The sequence below is a fragment of the Megalops cyprinoides genome, chromosome 17 (genome assembly GCF_013368585.1).
Source record: "Megalops cyprinoides isolate fMegCyp1 chromosome 17, fMegCyp1.pri, whole genome shotgun sequence".
Lineage (NCBI taxonomy): Eukaryota > Metazoa > Chordata > Actinopteri > Elopiformes > Megalopidae > Megalops > Megalops cyprinoides.
This window is the reverse complement of record NC_050599.1, coordinates 1115670-1143209: the sequence shown is the minus strand read 5'-3', so window position 1 is coordinate 1143209 and position 27540 is coordinate 1115670. Positions and strand designations below refer to the sequence as shown.

The window sequence follows — 27540 nt, the reverse complement described above, 5'->3', positions numbered from 1 at the left end:
TTGATAAATAAATGGTGTGAGCGCAGATAAAGAGCAGGCCTTTTCATCAACGTCGCATTGCTGTCTGTGATTTACACGGCAAGTGAAATCCACGCCGGCGTAAAGGTCGTCAGTCGCGAGGCGTCGTCCCCGGCAGCGCGTGTGATATACGGCGCGTTAAAGCGCGCGCGCGGGGAATAATCTCACGCGACACGGGAGCGTGCCACCTGCGCGCGCGCTGACGGAGCGCACCTTTACTCTCCCATCAATCACCGCGCTTTACCGCCGCCGTCACCGCCACCCGGCGGCCGCCGTAAATCACCCGCCCGCGCTCCTGTTGCCAAGAACTTTTGAAGGAGAATCTCTCCGACCGCCGCTCGGATCCTGCTTTTTAACGGTAAGGTGAGGAGAAAGGTCTGGAATAAATATATATTTAAAAAAGTGTCAGTTGGAAAGCAGGAAGAAAAGAGCTTTGGTGGCAGGTTGTGCCAGAGGTTTTGAGTTTCTACGCTGTAGGAGGAACTGCCGTTGGCTCTGTGCGTTATTAGTGACAGTTAGCTACAGTGGTGTTGACATTCTAATGTAAACCAGACCCTGGTGTCTAGGACCACTTGTCCTAGACTGCTGTTCACTTAGCCTTTCATCTTTTAATCATTAAATGTCAGATCTTTGGTGATTTTTCTTTAAAATATATACAGATGCAGCTGCAGATTCTTGCATAAACGAGTTCGACCAAAAAAACATTGCTTTTTGTTGTAGTATAGCGTATAGATGAGACAGTTGTAGGAGGGGCCTGCAGGAGGTATGAAGTCCGGACTCCATGCTTGACTCCAGGCTGTAAAACAGGTGTGCTGAGATGACCTCCCCTGAAGGGCGGCTTCATGACTTCATTACGAGCTGAATCTGAAATAAACAAAGGTTACGGCTCAATCATTATATTCAGTTATAAAAAGGAAATGGTTGCTTATGATTAATGTTTCGAGGCAAAGGGGGGTGTGGAATCAACAAGGGGTTGATAGTCTGTGTGGAAGCACACTTCTTCCTGCAGTCTGTCATACTGCAGGGTGCGGTGCGGTTTAAGGCAGAGGATAAGAGAGTTGCCATTGTCTGCCGATGGCGCTGTTGCTGCTGCCTCTCAGAAACAAACCCTACAGATTTCCTCCTTCAGCGCATCTGTCCCGAAGACCAGTCTTTGAGAGATTTGTGTCTGCTTTGAATGAGCCATACTGAACCGAAGAGGAGATATTCAAAAACCAGAATGGTTTTTGGATGTCCTTGTCCTGTTAGTTTTGCACTTTGTCTAACATAACTACAGCAGCAGCTGAAATAGCACCTCTCTCTAGAGAACAACAAAAACACCTCCAGATGGGTCAGACCCCAGAACCCCTGGATCCAGGCCCAGGGCCTTGAACTGCACTCCCCAGGAAGGGACACATTTTAATGCAGACATTTAGTAATTAATACACAAGTCATTTTGACCTCCATGCGTGCACTGTGAAGTACTCCTCATGGTCACACTCTATGTAAATATATTACTTTTCCATTAATGTCAGACAGATATATATATACATTTTCATGTCATTTCATACTTATATGTTACATTATTCCTTCCAGTTCTTATATAAGTCTTAAGTCAAAAGACAAAAAAATTCTTTTGTTATTCACTAGCGCTTGTGTAATGTTCCTGTTTTTCGGTGTTACTGGAGGGACTGTAATATGAAGAAACCTTGCATATTCTGTCTCAGCAGGGATGTCTGGGTGTCTGTGCACATGACTGATTCAGTGTAGCGGCATTTACACGACTCCACCGTCGCCTGCAATCTTTGACAAACACCTGCGTTCTTGGAGCAGAGCTTGCGCATACATCAACAGATCCAGAGTGATTCACCATGTAAAACAGTGTTGCTTGTCTGAGACCAGCTGCTTCGGTCGGTAAACACATTTATCCACAGATCTAAAGCGCTCAGAGCGCGCGGGGCCGAGGAGCGGGCCCGCACGCCATCGCTCAGCCTAAGTAATGAGCGTTCGCAGTGTGCTGTGCGCGGAGCTGACGCTGAGACACAGTCCCACAGAGATACAGAGGGGCTCCTCCTGCAGGAGACGCAGTGTGTGGCGGTGATGGCGCCCGGGGTTGATTAAAGATGACCTTGAGTGGGGAGACAGTTCTGAGAGCAGCTAATCTGCAGAGGGAAGAGTCACCCGCACGAGCAGCAGGGGGGCGCAGGGAGAGAAACGGCAGCGAGGAAGGGAAAGGAAATCAATGTGGCGAATCCAGGGCCAGGATTTTTATCACAGGACGCTGCGGGAGAGGAGACCGATTGATCAGCCGTCCCCGAGCTGTATTGGCATATCTAACAATATTAATTGAGAAGAAACGCCTTGCTGACGGGCTGATCGATCAGCCAATATCATTAAATTGAAATAAACGGCTGCAATGAAGACAGATTTATGTAGTCTCGTACAGTTAACCTTGGTGTGCCCTCAATGTGAAAGTGTGGGGATTTCAGTGGCCCCTAAGGGTGACTCTTACGTCTGGATTCATTACCTTGATTCATTCATGCCCAGGGGCTTACAAGTGTTATCACAAATGTTATCATATATTTTTAAAAGCAACTTTTTTTTCCTGGTGAAACCGCCTTGGTGGGTGGTGGCGGAGGGGGTAGGAGGTGACAGGTTCTGTTGCCAGGTGTGGCACTGCACAAGGTGCTGTACTCTTAGACAAGGTCTCTGCACTAAATAAACATTCAACTGCATAAATCAACGGCATGAAGGAAAACAAGCTGTGTCAATCAGCTGCGCTGGATAATGGCCTTCTGCTTGGCAAAAACAATGTAAGGATGAAGTGTTTTTAAGGAGCAGAGCTTGTAACCGAAAGGTTGCTGCTTCAATCCCCACGGGGGCACTGCTGCTGTAACTTTGGGCAAGGTACTTAACCCAGAATTTCCTTAGGAAATATCTAATGGTATAAACGGATGTAAAAAATTGTAACCTATGTAAGTCACTCTGGATAAGAGTGTCTGCTAAATGACAATAATGTAATGTAGAAGCTCTTTCTATAAAAATGTGTAAAAAAAAAAAAGCCAAAAGTTTCCCCTGCAACCTTCCTTTCCTCTCCAAGAGGCAGGTTCACCTGGGCTTGTCCATCTTCTCACACCTCAGTCAGGCCTGCAGTTTCCATCCTTAATTCTTTGGCTTTGAACACACTGCCCTCTAAGGAAAGCGATTAATCACAATTACTTCTCTTCCTGACAGTCTGTCAGTTACCTGGACATGCTGCGGTATCTGCCTCCTCTGTTGATTTCTTCAACTTTGAAGGTAATCGATGAGTCTATCCATCGGGGGTGTTTTTAAATCTACAGAGAATGAATGCTGTTATCTGCCCAGACTTTGCTGCTAACCCATCTGCTGACGCCCGCAGATAAAGAAGCAAGGATGCTGTTTGATGTGTTTTGAGCATTCTGCGCTGTGTTCGTGTGCCCCGGGCCTGCCTCTCCGGCCTCCGTCTTGACTGAGGTGCAGTTGTAAAAATTAAGCTCTCCACGAGACCACAGTGCTGTCAGAATGCACTTCTCCGGGTAAGTCCAGCTAGGTGCTCTGATCCTGTTCAGAATCTCGTTTCACTTACAGAGGAGAGAGCAGCACGCTAGAGGACACTCCATAGCTCGTTAGGATGAGGACAGTGATTGTTTTGATTGCCAGTGGAAAAAAAAAAAACTCTGCATGCTGCTTGTGTAGATTTCAATGCTTTGGCCTTCTGCTCATCTGCAACAGTCGTACCAGCACGCTGACTCTGCTGTGTTTTAAGAATTTTTTTAGTAACAATAGTAGCTGGGCTATACTAATCTACTTGTCACACATCTTTAGGCAAGTTATACTAAACTGGCTTTCACAAACACACATAAGGTCAAGAGACTGTTTCGTATCATTAAAAAAACATCTCAGAGAAAAGGGATGGTATGTATTTACAGATTGAGTCTGATGCAAGGTGCTTTGTTGGACATTCAAAACACACAGCAAGTAACCAGTCTTTAAAAGGCAAATTTTATGGATGTCTGCCTTGTTCAAACAGGCATTTTCCCTAGGTTTCATTTTTTTCATGAAACTACCAAATGCAAAAGACTATATTTATTTGAGGAATACTAACATGATGAAATATGCTTTGCACAGTCAAAAGGACAGCTTGCAGCAGCACTAGGTTTTGGTATTTTGTAAACCACATTTCTGTTATTCTGAATCTGGAACTCTGTTAAGCTTTAAAGCATACTGGTAAGCATATTCAGGAAACAGTCACATGCGGACAATGTTTTAAAACCACAGAAACATTTCAGATCTCACAGCGGAATAACTTTGGCTGGTTCTCTGTCTAATAAGAATAACAGCTACACCTACACTTGTGCAGTGTTTGTTCTAAGCGTAAAATGCAAACCTGTTCTTCTTTCCTCTCTTCCTATCCTTTTTTTTTTTTAGATTGCTGTCAATTGTTCATGAGCCGGTAAGCTCAGCAGTTCCCTGGTGTCTCTTACAGCATTGAATTAATCTGCTGTCAATGCACCCCATACTTGGCCTATCAATCAGCAGAGAGTGCAGAAACTAATCATTTATTGATGAAATGGGCCAGCCGTGAACTCCAAACAGCATTCGTCTTATTTATCAAACCACATCAAACAGTGAGCATCCAAACAGGCTTGAAAGCAAAAAAAAAGAGTTTTTATCCTACTTTTTTGGCAGAAAGCAGATGGTTATTGCTGAAAAAAGGCCAGGGAGTAAGAGAGAGAAGAGAGGATACAGGAGAGGAGAGAGGAAGACAAAGCATGAGAAACAGTCAGAAAACCTCACAGAAGGTGATGGCAAAGCTGTAGGTGGAGAGGCCGTTGGAAGGAATAGTTCCGCTGAAGGCAGGTTTGCTTTTGCTGGGATTGTATTTGCTGTAGGCACTGAGGTAAGCAGCCTCTGTGCTTTTCTTTGGAGGGTTGGAGAACCAGACATTTCTTTTTTATGTGTGATCCCCCCCCCCCCCACTGTGGCGATTTTAGACTTTAGCTTGGGGAAGGTTAACTGATCTCCTCTGTGTCTGTAACGAGTGCTCCCTTCAGGCAGCGGATTCATTAGCCCTCTAATGCAGGTCTTTGTGAATAGCAGAGCATTACAAGCTGGGAATTTTCACATGCAAAAGGAACGTTTTTTGTATTCCTTTTGAATTCCAAGCACTCTGAGTACATTTCAAAAGACATTTGAACCCATGTTGGCAGGAGATAATTGCACAATTGGAGATAATGCATTTTTCCTCAGTGTACTAGACTTTCTCACTTCATTGTTGGATATTTCAAATTCGTGGACTTGCAACAAACCTCCCTTCAGCATCTGAGCTTTCAGTAAGACCTCTGCAAAGGCTGGGCAGTTTGTAGCTCTCTGCTTCCCCTCCCTGAGACCACAGGCGTGAGGTCAACATGGACTGCATCTGCCCAGAATGAACCAGAACTAAAAAAGCAAAGATGAACTATCAACGGCCAAACAGAATAGAAGCCTAAAACAACCTGCATAAATGCAAAACCAAATGGGAAACAGCAGAGTCACGGACAAATCACAGAGATAAAGGGTGGAGTTACCAGGGTTGAGCTGAAAGCGGTGTTTCAGGGGAGGAGAGGGCCTGAAGGGTATCCTCATCAACTCGAGCCGTACTTTGGAAAACACACACCCTGAGGCCTACTCTCACTTACCCCCACAGACTCCGCCTCCTGCAGCCTCTGCCCTGCCCGTGGAGAGTCCCTGCCTGCCGTAATGTCCGTGCACTCTCGCTTACTGATATATGCACAGAAACGCGTGCTGAAGATCAGCCAGTGTGTCCTTTCCTTCCCTGACGAAGGCAGTGTGGCATAGTGCTTAGGAAAGGGGCCTCATGACCGCAAGGTTTCCCGGTTCCCTATTGGGTACTGACATTCCCGCCATCAGCACAGAGCACAGCTCTAGCTACATACGTAGTTAAGCTTATGCAGCGGGAGATTAATAATGCAGTATGTAAGCTATGTTATCTGTGCTATACGATGTACCTGTTGACAAAAAATACCATTGCAGTAATAATAACGGGGGTGGAAAGGCACAGGTAAATTATCTAAGTGTCACTGTACTCAATGATACAGAGACAGGTAACTACCCTGTGATGGACTGCTCTCCTCTCCAGGGAGACTCACCTGCATATCAGACTGCTTCACTCCAAGGAAAGGGTGATATGCTCAGACATTACCTCATACATATTTAGTATTAACTACGGCTGAGAGCAGTATGAGGGTTTCAGAGATGCCTACAGTATGTGCATAAAATAACCTGGTTACACAAAGTGAAGGGAAGCAGTGAGACAGCCACGGAGCCTGATAACTCATGGATGTGCGTGAGGAAAGGCACTGGGTAAAAAAAGCTGTCTCTGTCTCCCCCCTGAGGTCAAGAAGGGAAAGCAGAATTGCAGTACAGTGTCTGTTTCACAATTTCACAGCTCACAGCTCAAAGGTGCCTCGCAGTGATCAGACCCATACAGAAGGAATCTATAAGGACAGGAAACAGAGGAGCTTTTAATACGCAAGCTGTGAAAAATCTCATTCCTGAGCAATATTTCTTGTCCTGTTTCAGCTCACATCTCGTTAAAACATGATGAGTAGTGAATATAATCATGCCTCTCACGAGTGGCACAAATGCGAGGCTCTAAATATTCATGAGTTGGAAATAACTCAGTTTTAACAGACTAACAAAACAAATGAGTTTTCCATGAACATGGCTATTAGAAATTTGCAGTGTTAGCTGCAAGCCAAAGGAAACTAACACAAATCCCTGATGGCTTTGAATGCCAATTTCCACTGATGTCCTACCAAAGTTATCTTCCATTTGCCCATTAATTTATTTCACATTTCAGCCGAGTTGATGAGGCGTGATCAATTAACTCAGAACGCGACACCTGAGGGAGAAGAAAAAACAAGCCTCTCCCTCCCGATAAATCACTGGCTAACACAAAGCCGTAATTTGTCATAGTTATAAACAGACGTCAGACATCTCACTTTGACCTTTTCCTCCGTACAAAGCGCCGACTCCGCATTTTTTCGCTCGTTGAAAGCGTACGCATGTAACGCTTGCGTTGAGCGCGGCTCTGGCCTGGACCGTCGACAACACATTCTGCCACCGCGACATGGACAAGCATGAGTGAGAATAAGCAAATATAATTAATCACAATACAGATGGTCCCACTGTGGACGAGTGAAGGATGCTGGCGTGATGCTGTTCCCCCAGTGAATCTGCACAAGGACATCCATGACTGCACTCTGAAAGCCATCCTCACACATACATTTCTAATTGGGTGGCTGAGATGCATCAGAAGTTGCCTGGATAAAGAACATCACTGAGGACTTGAGAGTGAAAGTGGGAGGGCATGTTCTGCTGGATGTAGCCAGACATTGAGGGGGCTGTGTGCCTCCCATCCGCTGTGGAGGGTGAACAGTGAGAAGGGAAACCATTAGCAGCCTGAGGAAGCTGGGACACTCATGCTGGATGTGCTGGCCTAATTACAGAGACTCCTGAGATATGAAGTGGAGCCTGCCTGAAATACATTCTCTATATTACGCACTGTGTGTTTCAATATGAAGCCACTCCACTGATTGGCCCTTGGGCTCGAGAGTCCTTACTGCTGTAAGGATCCTCGACTCCTCGAGGAACTCCAGCAGCCACTGATGTACCTCACACACTCACACACTCACTGCTTACACACACACACTCACACACTCACTGCTCACACACTCACAGGCTCACACACACACACTCACACACTCATTGCTCACACACTTACACCTAAGTACCTGTGATTAGGGGTCATCTGTACAGAGCCTTTTCATATGCTGTGGAATTAACCCAACACTGAGAACAGAGTCATATCCCCAGTGTGTCTGAGGCACCCTACAATGAGGCTGTCCTTCAAACTATCTACATCTCTCATCTCTCACGCTCAGCACCTACTGTCAGCTCATCCAGATTATAACAGGATCTGTGGTTCTGCATACGTCCTGCATAGTACAAGGGATATGAACCTAATTTAAAGAACACAGCAGGTCCCCTCGTCACACTGTAAAGGACTGAGCAATGTGTAAGGTTTTGTAGATGCGTGGTTTTTATTTCTTCATTTTAGTAGATACCTGTACTGTTCATTCCACAGACATTAATAACAATGTGTGAATGCTGACGCACCCTCACATGAAAACTGAGGATTGTCGCTCTGACTCTACAGCCACCGCCACTGTGCGCGGCCTTTTTGCTGCGACCGTGGCAGCACATGGTGGTGTCACAGCTTGGAGGCTAGCTTCCCAGCGTCTGAAGAGGGGGGCGCTTTGGGGTGACCCCACAGACGCAGCCTGCTGATACCCCCGTCTGGGGCGATGACCAGGCGGACGTGAGTGACAGCTTCAGCCAGCTCCAACACCTCCCCGGAGAACAGGTGCCTGTGGTGGGGTCTGAGCTGCAGGAAGGAGAATTTCAAAGAATTAACATCATTTTTATCAGTAGCAGCAGTAATAGTAGCAGTAGGAGTACTACTGATATTATTGTTATTATTATTAGTAGTAGTAGTAGTGGTGGTAGTAGTAGTATTGATATTACTGTTAGCAGTAGTAGCAGTGTTAGTAGTAGCAGCAGTCATTATTCATCATTATGTAAGTGGCCACAATTATTTTTTGTCTCACATAGGTTTAATGATCAAACCATTACTGTAAAGGCTGGATATATTGTGCCTTTGTAGCTATAGTAGTGAATGTATTAGAGAATGTGACTTCTGTGCAGTGATCTCCTCTGGAAGGTATTCCAAACTGAAGCTAAAGCTAGCTGTGTTTCGACACAGTGGGTTTGTGCTGTGGCCTCGTTTCATGCAGGTCTCTCAGTGAGCGCACGGGTCGACATCACTCTGCCTTTAGCGGCTGGCACATCTCTCCAGGGCTGGCAGGTAACCAACGCAACACAAGCTACATTTTACAGTGACTCGTCTGTAACTCGATTATTGGAGGAAAAAAGCGTAAGGCAGGAAGACCTACTAGCAGTCACTGTCAAATCACAAATCAAATATCCGCTCAGTTGCCAAGCGCTGATTTAATTCATACTTTCAATTTCTGCTTTTTAGTGTCACATCTTGATATGCATTCAAACGTGACAGATCTTCTGGCATATACTCATGTTTCTCATGAATATCTTAACGCTGCCAACTTACTCCCAGATATCACTGCTGTCACATAAAGCTCAGTAAAATATACTGCCTGCTTCGAGCTGATTTATTTTACAGTGTGAACTGAAGGGAAAGCCATTGCTATACTGCATCAGCTACAGTCTCACTCAAAAGTTTGGACACAACTTTTATTCTTTATTTTTACTAATTTCCACATTTTAGAATAATAGCGAAGACATCAAGACTATGAAATAACACAAATGGAATTACGCAGTGACCAAAAAGTGTTGAAAGCAAATCAAACCTATCCTATAATTTAGATTCTTCAAAGTAGCCAAAAGTTATTTTTTAAAAAATCTTATTTTTGGAAAGAAATTCATACATAGACATCAAACTCACCATTTATAATTATAATTCATTTCAACCATTTATGCATAAGTCTTTGGATAAAAATGTCTTTGAACGCATGCTTCTCATTATCTGAATCAGGTGTGTCCAAACTTTTGACTGGTACTGCATGTCAGGAGTCTGGGACAGAGAGAGCATGTTCCAAAAACTGCTCAACCCAAAGGGTTCGAGAGGAGACTTCTGTTCCTCTCCGGGTGAACAGTGCTAGCGCTCTCATCAGTGATTGTCCAATGAGAGAGGAGCAATCGCAGGGCGTGTCAGACCTTCTGGGGAGGCAGCAGATTCCGCCACTTGCTTCCCTCAGCGTCGGCCCACCTTCGGCTCAGGTGCTGCTCCTCTTCCTCAGGATTCAGAGCACACCCCTCAATTTTACAGGAATCCGGAAAATTCCCTGTTTGCAGCACAGGTGTGGACACCTTCACACCTCAGTGAGACCCTCAGTGGACTGCAGTATCCATACTGTACAAACCTCTCTTTCTCTCTCTCCTCCCCTAACACCCCAGCTCTCTCACTCTCTCACTTTTCATGCTTTAATGGGCTGTTATTTTTCTACTTACAGATTAACTTTGTATATATATATTATTTACAATGCTGAAAAATAGAAACTTTAAGTAAATAACTACTGTTAAGTGATACTAAAACTGATTAGGCTATCAGAATATGTTAACTCAGGTTAACTGTGATATTAGTTCACTGGCTCACCTTTGAAGTGGTTGGTGTCTATCTCAATACTGCTGATGACCCCAGGGTGACCCAGCCTGAACACCGCCCACTCGCTGCCTGGAACCTGCAGAATGCCCTTCTCATCCACCTGTGGAGTGGCAACAGACACGTCCCAGTGCGTCCGCTTACGCTAACGCTGCTAATGTTTCCAATGCTGCTAATGCTGCTAATTCTGCTAGCGCTGCTAATGCTGCTAACATTGCTAATGTTGCTAACTCTGCTAATTCTGCTAGCGCTGCTAATGCTGCTAACATTGCTAATGCTGCTATCGAATCCAGATCAGAGACACGGAGCTGCAGCTGCTTCCTGTACCTCCAGGACCTTCGGCCTGTCCAGCCGCCTGGCTGTCTCCCATCCGTCCGCCATGTTGACTGCCCTTCCTGAACCTGCCGAGACAAAACGCAGAGAGGGGCAGCTGGGACGCTGGGAGGAAACAGCACACTGCACCGAAGGCAAGGAGCGTCATCGCAGGAGGAAACAGCACACTGCACCGAAGGCAAGGAGCATCATCACAGGAGGAAACAGCCAAGAGGAAGTGCTTGGTTGGGCATACAGTACCGAGCCTCTATGATGTGTGGTAGAGGCTGTGGACTGGGTGTACCTCCATCAGTCACGTACCTATCATGTTGCGTGGGTGACCAAAGTGGGCGTTGCTGTATCCCAGACACACCCCACCATTGGCCAGTGCCACCAGGTCCACCTGGTCTGAGCCGGACCCAGCAGCCCGCTCCTTCTGACCTATGCCATAGACACGCAGGCGAGCAATACCTCCATCTGCAGAAACATTCCCAGCCTGTCAGCTAACTGAGATTAAACGGGAAAACGCTATGGAGCATACGCTGGCACACAGCATGCTGTCACGGTTTATGTGCAGATGCATATCCTGGTGCTGAGAGATGTGGAGGTGTTAGCGAGATGCTAAGGACAGTGTTTAGAGTTTGGGAGGTGCAGGGTGGTGCTACCTGGGTACATGTTGAGCCGCAGGTGAGTGACCTTGCGTGGGGGGGTTACAGGGAAGTAGTTGTGGCAGGAGTCAGAGTAGCCTGGCTTCAGCTCCGTCACCGGCACCAACTCCTCCCAGCTCTCTGAATGCAGCTGCCAGTTACAAACAAATTAATTACTGCGGGCACGCATGCACGCACGTACACACACACACAAACACACGCGCACGCACACGCGCACACACACGCGCACACACGCGCACAAACACACACAAACACACACACACACACACACACACACACACACACACACACACACACACACACACACACACACACGCCTGGCACTGCTTACCTGGGCAGCAGCTTGAAACTCCTGCTCTGAAGCTGCCAGGCCTGCACGGTCCCCCTCAGGAGCTAAAGCAGGGATCTCATCTGGCCAAAGGAGGACACACACTCCTCATTACCTGTCTGCCTCACACCTCAGTTCAGATGCAGTGCATTGTGGGTGAGGGGTGGCTCACCATAATATCAGAGTTACAGGGGAATCATTCATGCTGTTAGCCCCTGCTAAGTTATTATGTGACCTGTGAAGTTATGGCTTAAAAGGTGGCATTTAAAACGGTAAAGCACTTTTAATGATTGTTCATCAACTCTCTATATGTCAATAAAAATGGCAGCTACATATATCTTTACACAATGAAGGATGCAACATTACCTTTGACTCTACGGATCTAACGATGTAATAACTCTATGACAGAAGGTGAATCTGTGAGAACGGTCTGGTATAAAGCCCCTGACCAGTGGAGGCTGGTGCTGCATTTGAAAGACCCGTTACCTGGCCTGAGACAGGCTCCCTGAATGGAGACGGAGGGAGTGTAGTTCCCGGTGAAGAAAGACGTGTCCACATCGAACCCGTGCACAACCCCAGGAATGCCCAGCTGAATGATGCACCAGTCATGGCCTTAAGGGAAGATCACATCTACATGACCATGCAGACCTTAATGCATCACACTGTCATGTTCTGTTGGAACATATGGGCTGTGCTGCTGCCTGTATTTATAAAAAAAACCCTACACATGCAGGTGTTCGCTAATCGCCACACACCTGGGATCCTCTTCCTCCTGGTCTCCCAGCCGTCCATCCACTTCCCGAACTCGGTGAAGGCTGCAGCGATGAACACCGGGGGCTCCCTCTGAGACCCGCAGGGGGCAGAGAACACTGAGAGGCCGCGCTCACTTTCAGAGCTCAGCTCAGAGCTGTCAGCATTTCAGTTCTCTACTCCTCAAAACCAAACACGACACGAAGGTGTACTGTACCTTTAAGAGGTTCTGTGCTGGAGCAAACCATTCGTCTGTGGCAAAAATCACCTTGAATGAGAGTAACAAAAACATTAAACTAAACTATATAGTTTAATATTAGACTGAAACTATAAGGCTTAACTTTAGACTAAGCTATGCAGTTTAACATTAGGCTCAACTATACTTGTAAAGGAGGGCGGCCCCTTTAACTGAGGGCGGCCCCTTCCCTGTCCATGCAAAGCCATACGGACGATCAGCCAATCGGAGCACAGCAAGACGAAAGGGGAGAAAACAAGTTAGAGCAGGACACCAAATGGCGATCGTGAGAAGCCATTAAGTTACCTTTGCGTAGTTAGTAAAGTGTTACACCTTTTCCTGTGTGCGTTCATGACTTTAAAGTAAGTAAATTTGCTTACTTAGTTCTCTGTTACCGTGTGCTGTAAGCTTGTGTCTTTGTTACCCATGTTACTTCTCACTTACTACCGAGTACAGCGGGGATAGCCCCCCGAAGTTGTTTTCAGTTAGCGTAATTGTTTAGATGTTGTTGCGCTTAGAGTAATATTTTCAGACATCCACCATAATCAGTAATGTTGAGAAATTAATATTATAACGCGTAGAGACGATTAACACGCATAAACTCTACTCTACGTGAACGTAAATATGTCCCGGTGCGTAGTATGCAAGCTTACGCTGTGTGACTGTATCGCGCCCGTCTTGTATAGAAGTATGTCAGTTATGCCATTTCTGATTGAACGATTGTACATATCATAACCCTGTGTAGTTTGCTGTGTTGCTTGCCCAGCGTTATGTGTCTGTATAGTGATAAAGTTATAATTGTATAATGCTGTATAACTAATATTATGTATATCTGCCTTTTGTTCAGACCACACACACATACCCTCAAATACCTCCAAACCTGCAAAGTGATCAAGACTATGCCAATACCCATTAAACGAGTTTAAAGGATCAGATGTGCCCTGTTTCCCTGTGTTCTGACCGACACTCCGTGGCGACGGCCAACCCCCACCCTTGAACCAGTACACACCCTCCACCACAAAATTGGTCCTTCGAGCCGGATTGGGCCGTTACCATGGCAACCCCAGGGCACAGCTCCTTTAGCTCTCCACCTGCATCCTGCCAGCGCCCGCGCAGAGCAACCCAAAGGCCGGTGTACCTTGATGACTACCTCGTTAACTACGCCGGTACGCCAGCCATGCGGTCAGTTCGGCGCAGAGAACCTGCAATAGGTACATCCACCCCCTTCAGTCCCAAACCCCCACAAGGGGCAGCAGGTTCACCTGACGACCTCATGCAGCAGATAGTGGAGATCACAAGACAGCAGAGTGAGACTGCTAGACGCCAGACAGAACTCTTGGAGCGTGTCCTGCTACAAAGTACCCCAAGGGCATCCACTCAGTCCTCCAGAGCATCATCACGCCATCAGACACCTCGGGCCCAGATCCTGAAATCAGAGGAGAGGGAACAGCCGAAACCTGATGTAAGTCCACGTGGTGCCTCCTCAAACCTTCCTCCCTGGCAGCAGTCCCCTAAGCTTCCAACCTCACTCATTGAAGAGCTGTCTCAGGAACTGAGGAAGACCCACCTGAGTGGCCCGCATCTCCTGTCGCCACCTCCTCTGAGCAGAGATCCTACCCTCTCCGACCATCGCTATGCATCGCCATGCTGCACCCCATTGTCGGAGAGAATCCAACAACATGGTGAAGCCCATTTCCTGATGCGGCCATTGCCTCCAACCCCTGTGCCGAAGCAGAGCCCACTAGAGCCATCTCCCTTCCAGCCTTCAGTGGCCCCAGAGCCCCACAGTCAGTCTACGTCCGCACCTAGGTCAGTGCCACCACACCAAGCATATCCCGCTGCACCCGCAGCTCCTGTTCCAGTCGGTGGCAGTCACTGGCCACCAGATCCAGTAGCCTTCTCCCAGCCTCATGTTAACACCCTACCCTATCCATCCGCCCACTTTCCACCTTACTGGTTTCCAATGGTAGAGGGACCCACCTTTCCTGACTTCACTGAAGAAGAAAGGGCACAATATGTGGAGCTCCGAATGGCTCTGAGTAATCTTCTCCATCCCAGCCTGTCAGAGAGGTACAAGTACTCTCTCCTTCTCAAGCACGTGAAGGTTCCTAACGCCCACAGACTTGTCCTGGCACATGCAGAGTCATCCATGCCCTACACCAACGCCTTGCGAGCACTAGACAGAAGGTATGGACGACCCTATCAGTTCGTGCTTAAAGAAATAGAGACCCTTGAGAACCTACCACCCATCCGTGCTGGAGATGAACGAGCCTTTGACGAGTTTTCTCTTCGTGTGCAAGCTATAGTGGGAATGCTCAAAGCCCTGAAAGATGACGGCGTTGAAGAACTCCACAGTGGCTCCAATGTGAAGCGCCTGCTGAACAGGTTACCTCGCCCTCAGCAGCAGCAATTTCGTAGACAGCACCTTAAGAATAACCCTGACAAGGCGAAGTTTTCCCTCCTTGAGTTCGCTGATTGGCTGCAGCTGGAAGCCAACTGCATGGAGTTTGACCCAACTGACAAGGCCTCTGCAGAGAAAGGGCAGTCAAAGGAGCAGAAGGCTGCACCTCGGGGTCAGAAGAAACCCACCTCCATACTGCATGGAGCAGAGCAGCGGAACACTGCAGAGCAACCAGACAAGACTGCAGTGGTTCCGCCTAAAGCACCCACCAAATCCAAGGTCTTCTGTCCATACTGCCAGTCTACTACTCATTACCTAAGCCAGTGCACGGCATTTGGAGCGCTCACCAAGGACCAGGCTGGCAGCTGGATAAAGGATAACAAGCGTTGTTGGAGATGTGCTCGGTCTCACCTGGCCAAGGATTGTGACCTCAAGAAGCCCTGCCGTCTCTGTCAGGGAAAGCACCTTTCTGTCCTTCATGACATCAATCAACGGAGTAGTGATGCCACCAAGCAAAGTAGCAGTCTCTATAACTCCACCGTAGAGACTCTTTACCTGGACCAGCCCCGCTGTGGCGGCAGAGTGTTCCTGAAGGTCGTTAAGGTCATCCTCTACCACCAGCGGAAGTCACTGGAAACTTTCGCCATCCTTGACGATGGCTCAGAACGCACGATTCTGCTGGCCACGGCTGCACAACACCTCAGCCTTGGAGGAAGCCCAGAACAGCTGCAGCTACGGACAGTGCACCAAGACATCAGGACACTGCATGGTACGTCTGTGACCTTTGACATCTCCACCGCTAGCAACCCACAGAGGAAATTCAAGATCCGCAGAGCCTTCACAGCAGATCAGCTTGGCTTAGCAGAGTACGACTACCCAGTAAGTGCCTTAAAGGAAAGATACATGCACCTCAGAGGAATACCCATACCCCCTCTCTCCAAGGCACAGCCCCTACTCCTCATAGGCGCAGATCACCCAGAGCTTGTCACTCCAGTGGAGCCAGTGCGTCTGGGCCCGCCAGGGGGCCCAGCAGCAATCAGAACCCGCCTCGGCTGGACCCTGCAAGGCCCATCTAAACACCTACAGGAGCGGCTCCCAACATCCCAGTGTCTGTTCACATCCATCTGCTCTCCATCCACTGACCTACATCATCAGGTTGAAAGGTTATGGCAGCTGGACGTCTTGCCCTACCGAAGTGAGAAGCTGGTGACCAGGTCACGACAGGATCAAGAGGCTCTCAAGATGCTGGAAACACAGACCATCCATGTGAATGTGGACGGAGTACACCGTTACGCCACCCCACTTCTACGAATCAAGGACATGCCGGCATTGCACGCACCTAAGGAGGCAGTGATGTGTCACCTCCGTAGCACAGAACGTCGATTGGCTAGAGACCCACAGCTGGCTGCCAAATACAGAGAAGAGATCCGGAACCTGGAGAAAGCTGGCTACGCCATCCAAATACCACCCCAGGAGGTTGAGCTGTCCGGAGAGTCATGGTACCTTCCCCACCACATTGTGTCCCACAATGGAAAGCACAGAGTAGTATTCAACTGCTCTTACACCTACAATGGACAGAATCTCAACAAGCTGTTGCTACCTGGACCTACACTGGGACCTTCTCTCCTGGGAGTACTGATCCGCTTTCGTGAACATCGAGTGGCCATCAGTGGAGACATAAAGGGGATGTTTCACCAGGTCCGCCTGCTCCCCAAAGATAAGCCCCTCCTACGATTCTTGTGGAGGGATCTGAAGCCAGAGGCACAACCGGCCGTGTACGAATGGCAAGTCCTTCCATTCGGTACGACATGCAGCCCGTGTTGTGCGACATTTGCACTGCAGCAACATATCTTCACCCACTGCCAACCAGGTGACAAGACTCAACAGTCAGTTGAACGGTGTTTTTATGTGGATAACTGCCTGCAAAGCACTCCCTCCACTGACGAAGCACGTGAGCTGGTCAATGAGCTGAGGTCCCTGCTGGCCACAGGTGGATTTGAGATAAGACAGTGGGCCAGCAATGAAACCTCGGTTGTAAGCCACCTACCAAAGGAAGCTAGATCTGAGAGCACTGAGCTGTGGATCTCCCAAACCCAGACAGACCCACAAGAGATGACCTTGGGTTTAAGCTGGCACTGCCTGCCTGACACCCTCCATTACCGCCATCGACCCTCCCCCTACCAAGAGGTGACAATGCGGAATATATATCGCGTTTTAGCGAGCCAGTATGATCCCCTGGGATACATACTCCCCTTCACCACCAGGGCCAAAGTTTTGGTGCGACAGCTATGGGTGAAAGAAAGAGAATGGGATGACCCACTTCTCCCCTCTGACCTCCTACAAGCTTGGAAGACATGGGAAGCGGAACTGCAGCACCTACCCTTGATCACCCTATCCAGGTGCTTTGTGTCTGCTGACCTGGATGTGCCAGAAGTCAGAAGAGAATTGCACATCTTTTGTGATGCGTCAGAGGCAGCTTACGGATCGGTAGCATACCTCCGTACTGAACATCAAGGAGAGGTACAGCTAGCATTTGTCCTTGCTAGATCCAGGGTGGCGCCGAAGCGCCTTCAGTCAATGCCCAGGCTGGAACTCAGTGCCGCACTCACCGGGGCACAGCTGGCCAAGCTGCTTCACAGCGAGCTCTCCCTGGAGATTAATAACACAATCCTATGGACGGACTCAACAACCGTTCTTGCCTGGCTGCAGTCCGAATCGTGCAGGTTCAAGGTGTTTGTGGGAACGAGAGTCGCAGAGATTCAAGAGCTCACAGACGGCCACACCTGGCGCTATGTGGATTCAGCCAGCAACCCTGCGGACGACGTCACCCGCGGCAAGACTCTTATGGATTTAGCGCAGCCAAACCGATGGAGTCAAGGGCCTCAGTTTCTTCACTTACCGCCTGAGTCGTGGCCTCAATACCCGGCTACTGAACTGACAGTTGATCCAACTGAGCTTCGCACCGTTAAGTTCTGCGGTCTCATCTCGGCAGCATCTGACCCGTCACTACCAGATGCCAATCAGTATTCAACCTTTGAAGACCTTGTGGAGGCAACTTGCAGGTCCCAACATGGGGCGGCAGGCCAGACAGGCAACCCAGGAGCAGCAGACTACCAGAAAGCTGAAGCAGCACTGATTCGGCAGGCCCAGAGGGACAGCTTCCCAGAAGAGTTTCAGGCCCTCAAAGCTGGTAAGCGTATCCCCTCCTCCAGCCGTGTCCTCACATTGTCCCCAGAGTTTGATGTCAACACTGAGGTCATCCGTGTGGGTGGGAGACTGCGTCATGCTGTAGACATCAGCCCTGACACCTTACATCCCATAGTTCTAGATCCCAAACACCCTGTCACCCGTCTCCTCATAAAGCAGTATGACAGCAAACTGTGCCATCCTGGCCCAGAAAGAGTCTTTGCAGAAGTGCGAAGAACCTACTGGATTCTCAGAGGAAGAGAAGCCATCCGACAGCACCAGCGTTCCTGTGTCGAGTGCCAGAAGTGGAGAGCTACACCCAAGATCCCAAAGATGGCCGACCTCCCTCCAGCCCGCCTTCGCCTCTTAAAGCCAGCCTTCTACTCCACTGGAGTGGATTGCTTCGGACCCTTCATGGTAAAGCGGGGGAGATCCAGTGAGAAGAGGTGGGGTGTAATCTTTAAGTGCATGACCACACGTTGTGTTCACCTGGACCTACTCTATAGTATGGATACAGACGCCTTCCTTATGGCACTCCGACGATTTGTGGCCCGCCGTGGAACCCCGTTTGAACTTCTCTGTGACCAGGGAACCAACCTTCGAGGGGGCGACAAAGAGCTGCAGGATGCCTTCAATGCCATGAGTCCAGGTCTCCAAACACTACTGGCCAAGCAGAAGATCAAGTTCCAGTACAACCCCCCTAACGCACCACATTTCGGAGGTATGTGGGAGCGTGAGATTCGCTCTGTCAAGGCCGCTCTCCACACCATAGTAGGAGCTCAGACGCTGACTGAAGAAGTCCTCAGGACGCTCCTGACCGAAGTTGAGGCCATCCTGAACGCAAAGCCCCTCGGATACGTCTCCTCCGATGTAGCTGATCCTGACCCGGTGACCCCTAACTACTTGCTGATGGGGCGGCCTGATGCTTCTCTGCCACAGGTTGTTTTCCCAGAGTCAGAGCTACTAAGCCGACGGAGATGGCGTCACACTCAGGTACTGGCAGATCAATTCTGGAGCTACTTCATTAAGAATTACTTACCCTCTCTACAGCGACGACAGAAATGGACCAATGACACTGATGACCTCACTCCTGGGACCGTCGTGATGATCATGGACCACCAGCTCCCTAGAGCACTCTGGCCTGTTGGGCGGGTGGAGACCACTTTCCTGGAGCAGATGGCCATGTTCGTTCAGTGGACATTCAGGTCAAAGGCAAACGCTACCACCGCCCCGTAGCTCGGCTCATCAAGCTCCCTGCCATCCCTGACGATGACAACCAACGGGCACCTCCTACCCAGATCACACCATCTACAGGAAGTACATTCACACAGTGAATGTAGGGGCGGCTGTAAAGGAGGGCGGCCCCTTTAACTGAGGGCGGCCCCTTCCCTGTCCATGCAAAGCCATACGGACGATCAGCCAATCGGAGCACAGCAAGACGAAAGGGGAGAAAACAAGTTAGAGCAGGACACCAAATGGCGATCGTGAGAAGCCATTAAGTTACCTTTGCGTAGTTAGTAAAGTGTTACACCTTTTCCTGTGTGCGTTCATGACTTTAAAGTAAGTAAATTTGCTTACTTAGTTCTCTGTTACCGTGTGCTGTAAGCTTGTGTCTTTGTTACCCATGTTACTTCTCACTTACTACCGAGTACAGCGGGGATAGCCCCCCGAAGTTGTTTTCAGTTAGCGTAATTGTTTAGATGTTGTTGCGCTTAGAGTAATATTTTCAGACATCCACCATAATCAGTAATGTTGAGAAATTAATATTATAACGCGTAGAGACGATTAACACGCATAAACTCTACTCTACGTGAACGTAAATATGTCCCGGTGCGTAGTATGCAAGCTTACGCTGTGTGACTGTATCGCGCCCGTCTTGTATAGAAGTATGTCAGTTATGCCATTTCTGATTGAACGATTGTACATATCATAACCCTGTGTAGTTTGCTGTGTTGCTTGCCCAGCGTTATGTGTCTGTATAGTGATAAAGTTATAATTGTATAATGCTGTATAACTAATATTATGTATATCTGCCTTTTGTTCAGACCACACACACATACCCTCAAATACCTCCAAACCTGCAAAGTGATCAAGACTATGCCAATACCCATTAAACGAGTTTAAAGGATCAGATGTGCCCTGTTTCCCTGTGTTCTGACCGACACTCCGTGGCGACGGCCAACCCCCACCCTTGAACCAGTACACACCCTCCACCACAATACTGCTTACCATTACACTAAACTGTAGCGCTTAACATTAGACTCAGCAATACAAGCTATATGGCTTAGCATCAGACCACACTATATGGCTAGTATGAAATGCCAGCCATTAAAAAAGAGCCATACATGTGTGGGAATTTTTTCTTGTCATTCTTTGGTCTTTTTCAATGTATTTGTATTCATATTTATGACCTTTTTACATGTTTGGATGGAGAGCTTTTTACCAAACACATGGTGTTATTAAATGTAATAGTGTAATATTACATTTAAGAAGGTACTTTCCTGCAGCATGCTGGTGCTAAACTCCCCTGTTTTCCTCCTGAAACTCTCATTCTGTCCCCCACACACTCCCCGCCGCTGCTCATTGCTCACCTTTCCCCCAACCACCTCGCAGGCCAGGTTATTGAACTGCAGGAAGACAGGCTGGCTGGTGGCCGGCTTCTCTGCTGGCCGGGTTGCCATGTTTTCTGCAGTGACCCGCAGTGGATTACAGCCGACAGGAGGTCCACTGCAGTCAGGGAGACAGATCACCTTCCGTTCCCAAACTCACCCTCATGTTGACATGCAAAACAGCAAGCTCCAGCTACCTCAGAAACAACACCACCTGAAATGGACCTGAAGCCCTACAAATAATGCAAAATAACACAAAAATGAAGTGTTAGCGCTGGTCTGGTACCTGTTGCCCGCTCTCCCTGGTCTGTTACAGGAGTGAGTCTGATCTCTGACGGGTCAATGCTCGCTGTCTCTGTGCTGGCAGTCAGTGACTGAGAGATCACTCCTCTCAGGTACAGTGACGTCAGCTCTCTGGGGACAGGCTTTAACTGGGGGCCTGCCGCTGTGTACCTTTAATATCAGTGAAGTTGAAAACAGGCCTGTCTCACTGCAGTCTGACCGTAGTAGAATGAGAACAGAATGAGTACTGTTACTCTGTCAGGACTGAGAACAGAATGATTATTGTTACTCTGTAAGAACTGAGAACAGAAGGAGTATTGTTACTCTGTCAGGACTGAGAACAGAATGAGCATTGTTACTGTGTGAGAAGGAGACTTTTATATCTCAGGAAGGCTGCAGATCTAATTGTGGGTCTCCAGCCTCTTTATTTCATGCTTATTATATCCCCTCCACTTAGGGGACAGCAGATGTTGGTGGATTGGCCTTGAGACCTCAGGCTGCTGAATATGGATGACCATAGTGGCAGCTTCTCTGGATGTGGCAGTAGCCCTGAGTGTCCAGGCTGCAGTTCTGCTCCTTAACCAGCAGGTGGACCCGTGGTGTCTGCTGTCCTTCTTGCAGCAGCGCCAGCTGAGATGCAAATAGCAGGGAGCACTTGTATTTCTGTTAGGTATTCCATACCTAAAGTCCATGGTCCACACAAGCCAAACAGCAGCAAAGAGCCTCAAAGGGTCACCTTTCAGTTCAACACTGTCAATGCCACACACCATGTGACCATCTTACATGAAGAGGGTAATAACAGTCACATTTCATAATACAGCAGAAACGGTGACATGGCAGTTAGCCATAGCTTTCTCTGGTCCAGGACAGCATGCAGAGAAAAACATTGAAGTGAATGCAACATTGCTCTGCATTATTTTTCACTGATAAAACGCCCTCAGTGTGGTTACTCCTGGGGGTGAGGGGTGAAGGGGCAAGGCTCACCAATGAATGATTAGACGGCAGGTTTGAGCTGCTCGGGCTGCAGCGTCAGGCGACCTGTTGATTCAGCGCTGTTTGTTTTCAGGGCCTGCTGGTCCTGCACAAACACAGCGGAGAAGCACAGGGCAGAGTGTGCTGCAAGCACTGCTCTCTGCTGGAAGCACTGCTCTCTGCTGCAAGCACTGCTCTCTGCTGCAAGCACTGCTCTCTGCTGCAATCACTGCTCTCTGCTGCAAGCACTGCTCTCTGCATGTGCGCCACTTTTCAGAGGAAAACAGCGCTTTCACAGGGAGGGTCCGTTAAGGGACAGACATCTCCTGAATATGAAGTTAAAAATCTTACTTCTACCTGTTTACAAATTTGTTTCATTCCATTGCATAATAACTGGATATGAATTCCAGTTTCAGGTTCCACTGGATGGCTTTTTGGCAGAAAATAAAAACATCCCCACAAGGCATTTAATGTAGTATGTATTATCTGCTCAGGGAGTCAAGCTTTTAGTCTTTGTTTACATTTGTAAACACACTCTATAAATGTTAACATATAATAGTCAAAAGTGTTGAAAATAGTAAAAGGTTTAAATCTGATGAATTAAGAAACACATTCATATTTGTGTAACTCAAACTCTACAGTTTTACAAATATCAGAAACTGGCAAAAGGCATACACAACAACTGGCCACAAGAGGGCGGTAAACGCCACAGCGGCCTCACAGAGGAAGCAGCGGCATGGAGCGTTTCACGGCGCTGGCAGTGTACCGCTGGCAGCCCGAGCACCAGGCCTCACACGGACACGGGGACAGGGGTGGGGTCCGGTGCTCCTCAAGGCAAAGAGTGGTTCTGCTTTCATAACCGCCTGTTTACCTTTAAGCTCATTTACATTTCAGCTCATTTGCATTTGGAGTAACAGGTTAATCCTTTATCCGGTTCAGGATTTCATTTGGAGTGATCCCTCATCCGTTACTGTTCCAGTTGTCTGAGGTTCATATTCTAGACATCTAATGATTTCTTCAGAAGGATAATTTTAAAATATGAACTTTTAATTGTTATTATATTTGTAGTAGCTGTATTACTGTAATATATTAAAAACTTCATACTACGCACCATATACTCAACAGTAAGTTTTTCTTTCATGAATGTAGTACATTTCCATGATTATGAACATCATTGTATACTGCCTGATAACTGCACCACAAACTGGATGAAGAATAAATCTTCAGCAGGGAAATAGTATCACTGTGAAATCTAGTATTTACTTAATGCAACATTGGTAAAATAAACACAGAGGCAATGGTGTAATGTTCTTAAGTTTATTATTTAGCGGGGCAAGCATTTGCAATTTACATCACCACCACCAGATGGCGGCATTAGCCACAAGGCTATTTCGAGTTGAACCTCAGCACGGGGTTTCAGAGAAGTTTATTAGACGAGACCACAGCTGTCTACAAGCTACAGATTCCGCTGTCTATAAGAAGCGCAGATATTTCGGTCATCCATCACACATTTAACACAGAGGCTGCATGAAAGCTCATCTCTACTTTTGTTGAGCAGTACGCTAGTTGTAATGTAATGATGCCGGTGTTTAAGCGCTGCACTCCGCCTGGCTGACGCTGCGGCTCAGCGGGGCGCTCAGCGCAGAGTGGCGCAGCTGGCAGGACACGGAGCGGCCGGAGCTCCACTGCGCGGCCGGCAGAGAGAAGAGGCTGCTGACGGAGTAGGTGCCGTCAGACTGGCGCTGGCTCTCGCTGGTCTGCACCTCGCTGCCTGTCGCAGCGCGGCCGTCGCTCGTCCAGGACACGGTGACGGAGTCAGGGTAAAAGCCCTGCGCCAGACACACCAGGGTGGCCCTGCCCTCAGCCAGCTCCGTCTGGGACGGGGGTAACAGGGTCAGCGTCGGGGGAGACGAGGGTCGAGCTGCCAGGGAGGGAATAATGTCAGGACAGCAATACAACTGCTCTGCAGTGATATTTGGACTATTTTGAAACATATTTTGCAGCTCTTACATCAACAACCGATCGAGCCATCAAACCATACAAATATGATACCACAAGGATCACAGATAACAGAGAAGTTAAGACCTAAGTAAGTTTAAAGCGAGTCAAAAGCATATCTGTATATACGACTATATGATATACGGTTTTATTCTGGATGCATACCATTTTTCGCACTGTTGTAACTGGCTCCTTACATTATAGCCAGTTACAAGAGTGAGAAAAATAGTATGCAGCGAGAATAAAGTAGGAATACTTCGCGAAAAGGATGAAATAATATTTCTATAATGGAGGCGAAATAATCTTTCGAGACAAAATTCTAAAGGGTGAAAGGTTGAGGATTCCCCCATGAACGCCATGTCGTTCTCCTTGGGTTATGCAGAAGTTTGCTGGCGCTGCAGCTGAACACAATCACTGGAAATAGGGTAATCCTTTCGACTTAATTCTCGAAATATTAGGTATTTCATCTTTTCCTCCAGATATTTCGACTTCATTCTGAAAATATTGGCTATTTCGTGTTTTTCTCTAAATATTTCGACTTTAATATTCAGAAATGCATACCATTTGTTCCACTAATATTCTTCCGTGTTAGGAATATTCTGTATTCCATAATAGAAAATGTGGGATTTCTTGTTTTGTTGTTAATTTTAATAAAAAAGAACAAAAATAATCAGCGGAACGTGTAAGGTGAATAAGTGAGCTGCGTTGCTATGGATAACGGTAGGCCTATCTCCAGACCTTTTAATTAATGAACAAGATCTTTCATTGTTCAATTTTTGCCTTTCACTCATACTCATTCTTCGTGTAGAAATGTAACATTATGTCTTACGGTCTATTTATTATTTTTGCTTATTTTCCAGTTTTATGGGGTGAAGTACAGAATAAATTTGCATTCAATATAATGAAATGGAGTTTGTGGGAAATTAATATACATCAGCTATTCAATCAGTTACAAGACACCACCATCTACCAAAGTACTACACATATAACACAATATATACCTTTAGGCATTTTGTAACAGAGTGACATTAATGAATGACTGCATGTTTTATAAGTAAAATTTTAAAGAATATATATAAAGCACTATTTGTTTGAAAACTATATTTTGTTGTGGTTATAGTATTCCTGGTGATTGTGTTTCCATCATAAAAAACCAAACTCACCCACATTCAGCATGGTGCCCCCTCCGAAGGTAGTACCTCACAGTGATACACAGTCTGACAAAAACCCCTCTCAGATCTCCAGCAGAGAGCTCCATTCACTATCCCATACCAGTCTCTCTATTATTAGACAATCCTAACATCAACAATCAAACAATCCTAAATCCTAATTTTAAATTGTTTCTATTAGTTATAGTATGCTACCCTTCTCAGATTACAAGCATAGACCTCTATATACTGCTTAATACTAGTATCTCTATTACTACAGTGAGTAACAGCATTGTGTCCACTGTTAAGTGTGCCATCTAAAATGTTTTGTTTCAGAAAAGTAAAATTAGACATATGTAGTATCTACTTTTATATTAAATTTGCTCTTCCTATAAGGTATTTCAGTATTTAACACATACTTACTCAATATATTGATCTTGGTTCCTCCTCCAAAGGTAGTGCCCCACAGTTATGCAGCTCAGTACAAAAAGTCACCTTGTTAAACAGCTCCTCTCATCCTCCAGTACTTGACAGCCAGGGGAAAATGTGTATAAAAATCAGATCCAAATCTCCTGGAATAAGGCTGATTCCATGGCCGTGCTCTGAGGAATCCACATCCAGCTCAGATCAGTGTGTTCAGTTCCAGGACTGTGTGGATCCCATTGACAGTCCCATGATGGTTTTTGTACGAGTGTCTCTGTAAAGTGTATCACTGTGGCCCGAGACACAGCCACCCACACAAGCGCAGTAGTATACCGCTTCATCCTCGGCCGTCACCCCGTTGATGTGCAGGTACTCATAGCTGCCAGACTCTGAATACGTGAACCTGCTTGGTAATCCAGGTGCCCGGGTTGAATCCACCAGCAGAAACTTGGGACCGCTGCCAGACTTCTGCTGATACCACGAAATAGCCCAGCTACCAGAACTTACATGGCAGGATATTTTAACGTTTGATTGCAGAGACACAGACAGGGATTTCTCCTGTGTCAGCAGGGCATCCAACCCTAAGGATTTAAAAGAAAATAAATTTAATTTTGAAAACAATTACTGACCAGCATACATTTCAATACAAACATGATTTGTCTTTGTCTTTGTCTTACATTTGCATTAATGTATGTGGATGTCAAAATTGTCACTCTTCTTTAAAATAAAGAACCAAAGTTTTATGAAATGAGTTAAAAGTACTATCTGCTGTGAGCAATCACATGGTACAGTCTGACCTCCACAACCTCTTCCACTACATCTCCACAGCTGTAGAAGTATATTGCTGTTACGGCATTAGAAGAATGTGAGGTATTTGCAGCAGTGATCTCAGTGCTGGCAGAGCCTTACCAGCAAGCGTGAGCATCAGGACAGTGAACAGAGCCTGGACCATGCTGACAGAGGGGTCAGAGCAGTGGAGACGCGGTGGGGAGAGACACAGTGACTATCTGCAGGATGGCCGGGACCGCTGCTCATATAAACCAGCCCAGCCAACCGAGACCAACCCCCCCCCCAACCAACCCACAATCAACTGCATCACTGACCGACCCCCACCCCCAGGAAACACAGTGTGGTTATTCTCATATGCTGAAAGAGTTCATCTTTCGTACTTCTGCAACTACACTCAATTCTGAAAATATCTTGTGCAGTATAGAGAAAGAGAACTGTTTGAAATTTGAGATTGGAATTAGAAATATGAATAAAAACACTATGCAATGTATGATGTGATCAATGTCTGTTGATAGAGTTGTTTCAATATTATTAATGGTAATAATCATTTAAATATTCCTTCCATCCCAAATGTACGATCTCAAAGCATTGTGTTATAAAGGGGGCTCCCCCCTTTTAAACACCACGGAAATGGTAAAAATATAACATTTTTGGAAATAAAACCAGGAAAAGCAGCACATTTCTGGCTGCTTCCATGCGGAGGCCTTCCTCTCGTGTTTATGATTTGGTGCAGAAGATCCGGGAAGCTCAGAGGAGAGGGTGGGGGAACAGAGAGAGGCTCACTACAGGTCAAAATCATACAAACCAATACAGAAATTAAAGTAAAATCTCTGCAGATTCTCCATGGTGGCTCTAATGAACTGTCTTTACCATCTTCCATCCATTTAAACTGATCCTAGCATTGGCAAACAGGAGGAACAGCTAAGCCCCAAGCCTTGACTCTGCAACGAAGGAACAGTATGGGTAGATAACAGTAAGTACTGAAGGCAACCTTACATCAGAGAGAGGGGGGAGGATGAGCAGGTGCCAGGCCAGGGTGCTCTGAGAAAGCCTATCTACAGGAGGGCCAGGTTTCACTTCTGCTTCCTGTCTCTGTCTCAGTGCAGGTGTTCTCTCGGTCTGACTGTTCCAGTCCGGGGCTCTCCCCCACCCTTCAGCTG

The 27540-nt window shown here is 47.2% G+C and overlaps 1 protein-coding gene and 1 gene segment (V, D, J or C); both read right to left on the bottom strand.

The window, feature by feature from the left end:
- Positions 1-8119: 8119 nt before the first annotated feature.
- Positions 8120-21132, bottom strand: allc (allantoicase). Its single transcript, XM_036549929.1, has 12 exons — positions 21055-21132; positions 20751-20886; positions 12555-12605; positions 12343-12430; positions 12074-12199; positions 11591-11670; positions 11257-11389; positions 10913-11068; positions 10607-10680; positions 10274-10382; positions 9835-9962; positions 8120-8467 (listed from the first exon to the last, which is right to left on the bottom strand). The coding sequence occupies exons 2-12, from the start codon at positions 20838-20840 to the stop codon at positions 8294-8296; spliced, it is 1209 nt and encodes a 402-aa protein (XP_036405822.1). The 5' UTR covers positions 20841-20886; positions 21055-21132; the 3' UTR covers positions 8120-8293.
- A 2479-nt stretch (positions 21133-23611) lies between these two features.
- Positions 23612-26543, bottom strand: LOC118792329. The segment is given in 2 exon segments: positions 23612-23943; positions 26501-26543. Coding segments are annotated over 2 exon segments (375 nt in total).
- Positions 26544-27540: the final 997 nt, after the last annotated feature.

Bases quoted from the DNA above. Each gene is read 5' to 3' on its own strand.
- allc (XM_036549929.1), bottom strand. From the start codon at position 20,840: ATGGCAACCCGGCCAGCAGAGAAGCCGGCCACCAGCCAGCCTGTCTTC. The intron at 11,069-11,256 runs GTAGCACCACCC...ATGTTTCTGCAG, and splicing joins GCGGCTCAACATGTACCCAG to ATGGAGGTATTGCTCGCCTG. The intron at 10,383-10,606 runs GTACAGGAAGCA...GCCACTCCACAG, and splicing joins ACAGGCCGAAGGTCCTGGAG to GTGGATGAGAAGGGCATTCT.